The 9756-nt window shown below is 36.3% G+C and overlaps 1 protein-coding gene across 8 annotated transcripts; it reads right to left on the reverse strand.

Annotated features, from left to right (window-relative positions):
- Nucleotides 1–26: 26 nt before the first annotated feature.
- On the reverse strand, nt 27–9489 carry rab9b (RAB9B, member RAS oncogene family). 8 transcript variants are annotated; one of them, XR_015507283.1, is made up of 4 exons: nt 9428–9489; nt 5296–6175; nt 4174–5117; nt 27–3901 (listed from the first exon to the last, which is right to left on the reverse strand). XR_015507283.1 is itself a non-coding variant. In XM_087281372.1 (2 exons), exon 2 carries the CDS (start codon nt 6139–6141, stop codon nt 5533–5535), a length of 609 nt encoding a protein of 202 aa, XP_087137498.1. In that variant the 5' UTR covers nt 6142–6175; nt 9428–9489; the 3' UTR covers nt 27–5532. The 8 variants fall into 8 exon arrangements, 2 of the variants coding, with proteins under 2 accessions (XP_087137498.1, XP_087137499.1); XR_015507284.1 differs by having other exon boundaries at nt 5296–6207; XR_015507280.1 differs by having other exon boundaries at nt 4174–6175.
- Nucleotides 9490–9756: the final 267 nt, after the last annotated feature.

A 9756-nucleotide genomic window follows, 5' to 3' on the forward strand; every position in this document is an offset into this window, starting at 1 on the left:
GCAAGCATAGACCACACATGATGTGATTGCTGTTGCAGTTTCTTTATTGATTGCATTGGATTCTTGCGAACTAAATTTGCAAACAAAAAAAGCAGTCTTGACCTCCTTATTGCATTGGAGATGATGTGAAACAGTACACAGTTGTGGGCCAGCCATATTTAGAGATCATAACAACAACAACAACCTTGCTTTCAAAACACCATAGACGTTTAATCAGTTTCAAGAAATCTGTTCGCATCTCAGAAAATACAGAGGTACCAATCTTTCACAAGTCAAAAAGTGACAAAGTACATTCACTGCAGTAATGCCCTTAATTAACCACAATTCAATACTGTGGTCATGACTGGTCACACTGACAAATGAACAGAAGGAAATATGATATTATTAATGGAATACAACACTTCTGTGAACTGTAACATAATAAATAGCAAAATCGCTCAAGTGGAAACAGATGAGGTTAAACCCATGAAAAAAATGTGCAGATTAAATTTCACTAAACTATGGAAAGGAAACATTCCAAAAAAATTTCCAAGAGACGTTTTTAATATTCATTATTAAATGTAAAATATAATTGATTTCATTGATGTTGAGGTGTAATAATCTGGGCATTTGCTTTGTGAGATTAACCTAAAGCTTATCAAGTTGACATTTTGACAGACTAAAAAAACTTTTTTTTTAACACTGAAAAGTGCAGTTATGTAAGCAAAACAGTTACTGATGTAACATCTTTCCATGGCCTTTATACAAATCTGATGTAACATTTCTTCACTGTAAACCCAGACGTTTGGTACCTTGATTTGCTAGAAATCACCATCAGTAAACTAATACAGATTTTTCCAACATTAGGAATGAATGATTTTGGATGATCAGCAGTTTGAGTAAAAGAAACACAGTGTTGCATCTTTTCCAATTCCACAGTGTACCAATAAACGTTGAAAACCGTACATGTATGTAGAAGATAAGTGCAAGATGTCCTCGTTGCAGTCTGTAGCATGATGATGTACTGGATCAGGTCCAATAAGCGTGACATTGTAAAGCCTACTACGGTAACACCCATGCTACTGTGACTTGTGTAGACATTAATAAGGTTTAGGTTTGGGCTATGTGCAGACATTATTAACTGTTGGTTGTGTTTAGGGATAGAGTATGTGTAGAAATAATAACCGTTATGGTTGGGTTTAGGGTTAGGGTTGGTGTAGACATTAATAATAGTTATGGTTAGGTTTAGGGTTGGTGTAAACATTAATAATCGTTATGGTTAGGTTTAGGGTTGGGGTAGACATTAATTACTGTTATGATTGGGCTTAGAGTTGGGGTATGTGTAGACATTTATAACCATCATGGGTGGGGCAGGTGTAAACATTAATAACCGTTATGGTCAGGTTTAGGGTTGGTGTATTTGTAGACATTATTAACTGTTATAGTTGAGGTATGTGTAGACATAAATAACTGTTATATTTGGGTTTAGGTTTGGTGTATGTATATACATTAATTAATGTTATGTTTGAGTTTAGGTATGTGTAGACATTAATAACTGTAATAGTTGGGGTATGTGTAGACATTAATAACTGTTATGGTTGGGCTTAGAGTTGGGCTAGGTGTAGACATTAATAACCATTATGATTGGGGCAGGTGTAAACATTAATAACCGTTATGGTCAGGTTTAGGGTTGGGGTATGTGTAGACATAAATAACTATTATGGTTGGGTTTAGGATTGGGGTATGTGCAGACATTAATAACTGTTTTGGTTGGGTTTAGGTATATGTAGACATTAATAACTGTTATGGTTCGGTCCAAGGTTAGACATTAATAACTGATATGTTTGGATTTAGGGTTGGGGTAGGTGTAGACATTAATAACTGTTATGGTTTGGTCTAAGGTTAGACATTAATAACTGTTATGGTTGGGGTATATGTAGACATTAATAACTGATGTGGTTGGGTTTAGGGTTTGGGTGGGTGTAAAAATTAATACTGTGATGATTGCGTTTAGGGCTGAGGTAGGTGTAGACGTTATCAACACACAATGTAATGGGTAATTAAAAAAATAATTGAAATAATTCTTGTTTCTAGCAACAAACAATCACACCCATGTTCATTACATATTGGACCTAAATCAGTACGTCATCGAACTGAAGGCTCCAGCGAGGACACACACAATAAGTGAACATGTCCAAACAATTTCCTGTGTTTTACATGTATAGCAAACATACAAAAGCAGGCAAGGAAAGGTCTGTAAACAGAAATACGGCTACATGTTATGCATTAACGCAACTGTCAGTTCATAATATCAGATGCCCAATCCACAAATTTGGGTATGTGGTTGTAATAAGACCTATAGCATAAAATAAAGGCAGAGAAAACATTCATATTGAGGGAAAAGCACTAGGAAATAAGTTAATTTTATAAAATACATAAGTGAAAGTACCTATAAATGCACTCTATCAAGGATTTACAAGTGCCCTTTAAGCAGGGTCATAGGTCATTCAGTGCAAGATACTATAGGTATCGTGTGCTTTGGTTTCATATTAACACTGGACTGAAACTGAGGAAAAGATTTACATGAAATAATTAATCAAACATTATTCTCAGGTTTGCTGTAAAATATAATAATAATAAAATTAAAAAGCATCAAATGTATACAAGTGTTTTCAATGTTTTACATGCTTTCAAACAATTAAATGTGCATGTGTCTATGCCATTTCTCAGAGAGGCCTTCATTCAGACACATGTGCTAACCTTTAAGCACACCAATACAAATATACACACACAGAGAGACAACCACTTCTCTGCTCAACACTACACAACAGCCTCCAGGTTAAACATGCAATTAAGACAAAACACAACCTAACAAATAAATCAAACTCATAATAGCAGTAGTAGTATCTTACAGTTACAAAAACTCCTTACATTATGAAATTTATAAAAGAGCAAAAAAATAATAATTACTTTGATACTACAATTAGAAGAAAGTACCTTTCTATCTAAAAAGAATGGTAGTGAAACATCAAAAAAAGATTTGCTAGCTGTGTACACTAATGTGAGGTTATGTGTTTTTTTTAAACATGTACCGTAACGAAATGAATGAGATGAAGAAATTTGCATGTTTGCAAGTCATTTTCATTAAAAAATATTTAAAGGGATGGTTTACCCAAAATTAAAACTGTCAATAATTTTTCACCCTAGTGTAAAGGTCTGCAGGTCAGCCTCAGGACCCACCCTTGCGGCATGGGAATACATTTCCGAATAAAATGCAGTAGCGGCCGGTAACTCTGGTGTCATTTGAAAAGGAGTAGGCAGTTTAACAATATAGCACTCCCAAGCCTCAAAGTTATTTTGGTACAGCACTGTCAAAAGGCATACAGAACCGAACTATACAGTACCACTTTTTCGGCACCCTTTCAAAAGAGTACCAAACACGAGAAAGGGTACCAAAAGGTGGAGCTACATGCGCAGCTGAGCGTTGATTGGTTACAGAGATAAGTCACGTGTTCCTGGAGCTAGCCAGAATAAAAACAAATAAGCCGCCATGTTTTAAATACACAGTCGAGACATTACATCGTAATACTATATGCAAATAATAATGAGCCATTGATGACCCAAGCTCAAAACAAACCTTGTCGTTGTCTTGATGTACAGCCAAAAAGCCAAGAAGAACAAAATCTGCCGTGTCCTGTTACCGTTTTACGAGGCTGTCTAAAAGTGTGTGCGGTTTTCGCTTTCTTGCGATCACATCTATATTGGATATAATGAACTTCTTAAGCTGATTATAATAACGTGTGTGCGATTATTGAAGTGTCTCCGACAACTAATCCTTTCAGAAAAGAAAGGAGAAACGCGAGAGTGAAGCACGAAAAAAGAAGAAGCCTTACAAAACACAAGGGCAAATTGTTTCAGCAACCTGAATCATAAACAAACTGACATGTTTATCATCGCCTTTTGGACTATTATGAACTCCGATTGACAGAATTACCCTCTAACAGAAGTTACATGTGCACTGACTGTGGGCTATGTTGAGTGTTGTTTTTGAAATCAAACAAGGACTAAATGTCTGCTGTGTGTACTTTTTCTGTAATTGGTAACATATCAGAGACTGTAAAGGTCTGTATGTGTTCATACATGTTGCATTTATTTATTTAATATAATTGCAGACGTTACAGGAGGCTATTTCACATCGTCGTTGCTCTGCAGTTATAATCAATCATGTTTATATAAAGGTTAGTAATGAACATTTATACTTAAGTATTTATGTGTATAAAGCATCTGTTTTGTGGGAAGTGCTTCTTAATGATATGTGAACGACCTGTAGAGCTTTACTGTAGACCTTTTTTCAAGCGAGAATGACGTCAACTTTCTGTCGTACACCACGCCCACCAAAAGGGTACCCTTGGTAGTGGAAACGCAAGCCTGATAAAGGTGACCCGTACAGTACTTTACCAGGGAATGGGCCACTAGTGTCATTCCAAACCACTAAGACCTTCATTCATCGTCAGAACAAAATATAAGAAAGATACGGTATCAAGAACATTGGTAAAACATTCCATGTGTCATCAGTGGGTCAACTGTAATTTTATAAAGCTACAAGCAATACCTTTGTGCGCAAAATAGAATAATTACTTTATTCAACAACAGTACAGGTCGACAGGACACATGGATTGTTTGGAACATGTTCTTGCTACAGTACATTTCTGGGCTTTGAATGTCTCCTTGCTTGTGAAAGATTAAAAATCTCTTAATTTGTGCTTCAAAGGTTAGGAAGGGTGACTGAACTTTAATTTTTGGGTGAACTATCCCTCTAACTATTTTATGATAATATTTTGCTTATGTTCTTTTGTTTTCTTCTTTTGAATTTGTTGTGAAATATGCCCGAAACACGTTTCTGAAAAACTTCGCCAAAATAATATCTTGAGCAAAATAAATAAAATATGCGTTATTGACTTAAGTACCATATGAATTACTGATATCAGTGGTCAGTAAGCAAATTTGGGGTTATGTAATTTAAAATATCAGACCAACAAGTACTATAATAGCCCAATACTAAGATGGTACAAAACGTGTTGTTAAGGCTAAATCTTCATTCTATGTCAGGGATAGACAACTTCAGTCCTGGAGGGCCACTGTCCTGCTGAGGTTTGATCCGACACTAATCAAACACACCTGAACAAGCTAATCAGTGTCCTCAAGTCATATAGAAAGCTACAGGTTTGATTACAGTGCTTGATTAGATTGGAGGTAAAATCTACAGGACAGTGGCCCTCCTGGATCGAAGTTGTCCATCCTTGTTTTATTTGAGGCTGTCATAAAACACTTCTAAAAGCACCACATCACAAGCAAACAGACCTTAGACTGGGAAATTTCATAGAATATGTTATTCGTGCCAGACTTGAAGAGATAAATATGTATAAAATACCTTTACTTTTAGGTAACTCTGTTAGTAGCCCATAAGACACACACGTCTGATGCCTGTACCATAATTCTCCAGCACTGCAGCACGTCCATAATTACAAAGGCCAAGAGCAACTTAGAGGCACCTCAACAGCAGGACGAGCGGGTCACTTTACGGTTTCCATGGAGATCGATGGAACTGCTCAGCAAGGTGTGGTCAATGGGGTCCTCGCTAGCCAGAACCTCCCGAACAGCGGCTTCGAAAGCAGCCCCCACATTTGTGTCGTCCTTTGCACTGGTTTCAAAGTACGGACAGCAGCCATTTTCTTCACACCAGGCCCTGGCCTCATCCTCACCGACCTCACGCTCTTCCTTGTCTACCTTGTTTCCCAGCACTACAAAGGGGAAGCGCTCCGGGTCTCGTACATCTGAATAATACATGAACTCCTTTTTCCAGCAGCCCAGATTCTGGAAGCTCTGCAGGTCATCCACTGCGAACGTGAGCAGACAGCAATCTGCACCACGGTAAAAAGGTGTGCGCAGGCTCTTGAATCGCTCCTGGCCTGCCGTGTCCCAGATCTGTAGGGTGACCAGCCGACCATCGATTTCGAGGTCGCGGTTAAGGAATTCGACACCGATGGTATGGAAAGACTGCGAGTCGAAGCGGTCCGTCACATATCGGTTCATGAGGGAGCTTTTGCCCACGCCGCCATCCCCCAGAAGAATGACCTTCAGCAAGAGGCTCTTCCCACTCATAACGGCCCCTGGTACCACACGCGCTCAGTGTAGCCTGACAAACACATGCGGATACAAACATACAAACTACATAAAAGACAAATACAAACACAATGACAAAACAATGATTTTTCTGAGTTGAAAATAGTGATCGACAGAAATTAAAATTAAAAAGTATGATGAAATTTAAAAAGTCAATTGTAGATTAGTCCTTAACCCAAGGGTGTAGAATTAAAATTGAACGGCGGGGACGTGTCCCCACCAATCTCCACAGAATATTAAAATGTCCCCACCAATAATGTTATTGCTTCCAAAATAAAGTAATGCTTTGTTGAAATTTTCTAGTCAGGCTTACTGTGCAAGACTCAGGTGAGACATGGACATAAGCTACATTTCAGTGAAAAGTGTCAGTCAAAATTGAAATCAAGTTCACTACAAGTCCACCATAATAGTAACAATGAATATGCAGTTAATAAAAAATTGTTTTGATTTTGGCCTTCATGACGATTATAAAAAAACAACAATCGAGATAAAACGGATATTGTGTCATATGTCTCCCCCTTTCCAGAAGTCTGCATTCATTCCTTGCCAAAGTAAAACCATGTAAATTTACTTTTGCACCATAAGACATGCTTGACTTAATGTTGTTTTTATTACTAATTGTATTTGATTAATTTATTTATTAAAGTTTTTTTAAAAGTTCAAAATAGAACATGTGCTCTTCTGTTTGCATGCTCAAATAAGGAAAAGAACATAGACATGTAAAGTCATTTTTTTACCTTAAAGTGCATAATTGTACTTATATTATACTTGAAAAAAATGTGTTCAGATGCGGTGGTAAGTGATTATGCACAAATAAGCCCTCAGTAAACAGAAATCTTTATTACACTACCTTTTTGTCAGACATTCCTTTAACTTTACATTTTAAATGTGAAAATACATTTAAATTTTACAATTAGGGCGGTGATATCAAAAGCAAATCTACCCCTTGCCATTCTAAACAGTGTGCAGTAGATAATGTACTGTTTATCAGGAGTGGGTCAAATGCTCCAGTGACTGACCCCGAGACTTTGGACAGGATATCACCTTCTCTGAGAGAACACAGGTTAGATAAACATATGACTGTCATATGCTTTCCAATACACATTCAACTTAATCTGATTTGAACATTTCGTGCTCCGTCACAAGCAATAATATTATTGCTAGGTTAATATGCAATAATGACAGAAATTAAACTAAGGTCAAATATACTGTTTATTGGCGCAGTAAATTCTGTCATCATTTACTCACGCACTACTTGTTTCAAACTCGTTTGAGATTTATTATTCAATTCAACACAAATGATGATATGCTGTAAAATGTTGGAAATGGGAAACTATTGATATCCACAATAGGAAAAAACAATACTATCAGGGTATACGCAGGAATCCTAACGGTAATTTCAATAGACTTTTAAAAGATCTTCTTGGAATATTTTTAAACCTCATCGCCACTTCAAGTTCTAATGGGTATAAAAATCTTTAACTTAATAAACAGTTGTAGTTAAATAAATATGTTGCATGGTTGTACTCCATTGAACTCAAATAAGCTCAGAAGAAACAAAGCATGAAAGAATAAATTATGCAGTTATTTTCAGCAACAGACTTTAGCCACTGTTTAAACTCATCTTTCTCCAACCAGGAGTATGCAAGCTTAAAATTTCCCATGTTTCACTTTATGGTTTCACTACATGTGGAGAGCGTCATATCACCTTCTCACCCGGATGAAAAATGCCCCGGCTGGAACCAATCGCGTAGATTGAGCACACAGTTGTTATTATTAGGAAGAAAAAAAAAAGTTTTTTGGAGTCAAACACTTTGGACAACACTTGAACAAAATTTAAGACTTTGTAAAATGTGATTAAGACTTTTTAATACCTTTTAAGGGCCTTAAATTTCCCATAATTGAGTTATCAACTTATAATACGTTTTAAGACCTCGCAAACACCCTGACTATAATGGTTGTCGGTTTCCTACATTTTTCAATATATCTTCTTTTTTTTTTTTTTAACTCAGACTGATTTGAAAAGAGTATGAAGACAGAATGTTGGGGTGAACTATCCCTTTAAGAATAATCTGCCAGGCATCAAACTGATGTCACCAGAGATTGAAAACCATTCTTGATCATGATTAAAAAATAACCAAGACAAGCTATGTTTTTGTGGATTAACTGACACAGATTATTTGCTCACCTCTAAAAAATGTCAGGGTACAATAACAAAGTAAAGAGTGTCAATTTTGATACCCTTTAAAAATCCAAAATCTCAAAGCATTGTGATAAGTTTCAGGTGCTGGCAAAATAATTTCCTTCAAAGATTTAGCAGTGTTACACTGAGAACAGCGTAAACGTAACGTAAATTTAATTTTTGCTAATGTGACCAAAACATAGTAACATAGTAACACATAACTCAAAATATCAATTACAAAACACAACACATACAAAAATGGTTTATATTAAACTGTGAAAAAAATAAAAATAGGAGAGCTGTCACTGGGTGGCCTTTTGAAAAGGTACACATTTGTATTTCAAATGTGCATTTTTAGTACCTAAAATTCAAGAAGTGGACTCTTTAGGTACAAATGTGTTCTTTTTGAAGTACCACCCAAGACTCATACAGCTCTTGTAGCTTTATTTCTGAGTGTGTCTAGCACCTGCTATATTTGTTAGCACTCCAAAAAAACTAATAATAATAATAATAATAAGGGATTTCCCTTTCTAATGTGAAACAATAAATTCTAACATTGTACCAATTTCGCCAGAAAAAAAATGGTTACCAAATGGTCACAAACTGCTGTAGTACTGACAGCTTAGCTACTACACAATAAAGGCGGAATTCAATACGCTATTTTAACATGTAACAGCTACTTATTTTTATTTTAACGCATACAAAAGCAGGAAGCATATGATTTTTTTTTTTTTTTGTCTCTGCGCATGCGCAAACATGCATGACAGCTCTGTTTTTAGCATACAAGTGCTCAAGCTAAGGCATATCTTACTTATATTAGACTGTATTCCACAAACTCAGCTCGCACTATAATGAATAAACATTTCAAATACTTTTGTTTTGCATTTGTTGTCATTTAACATGAGCAAATTCCCAGCCCCGTTAGCTCCATTTAGCTCAATGACTAGCAGTTTTTCATTGTTTATTAAATAAACTCCAGCACAGTTACGCAAACGTAAATCTACATCAAGAAATTCGTTGCTTTGGGGAAAATGTATTCTAGTGTTAAAGGACTTGAATCATGTAAAAAGGTCTATGAATTACCTCATATTGTACCGCGAGCAGTGCTGTTGGCAGCAGCAGCAAAGATTTAACGCGCTGCGAGTGAGGGAGGGAGAGAGAGAAAGAGAGCGATAGTGGAGTTTGTGTGAGATTGAGTGATTGAAGTGAATAGCACAAAAAACTGTCCGATTTGTTTTTATTACATACATTTTAGTTATGATTTTCATTTTATCGAATGGTCAAATAAATTGACCTATAATTGAAATCTTTTGGTGTTTAATTTTTTAGACTATGGATTTTCTCATCCAGAACTCAAGGTGGCAGTAGCCCACTGCTTTGCTTTTCCCATTGGCATTCCTCAAAGCAGGAAG

The sequence above is a fragment of the Danio rerio genome, chromosome 14, assembly GCF_052040795.2.
Source record: "Danio rerio strain M-AB ecotype USA chromosome 14, GRCz13ab, whole genome shotgun sequence".
In the NCBI taxonomy this organism is placed as follows: domain Eukaryota; kingdom Metazoa; phylum Chordata; class Actinopteri; order Cypriniformes; family Danionidae; genus Danio; species Danio rerio.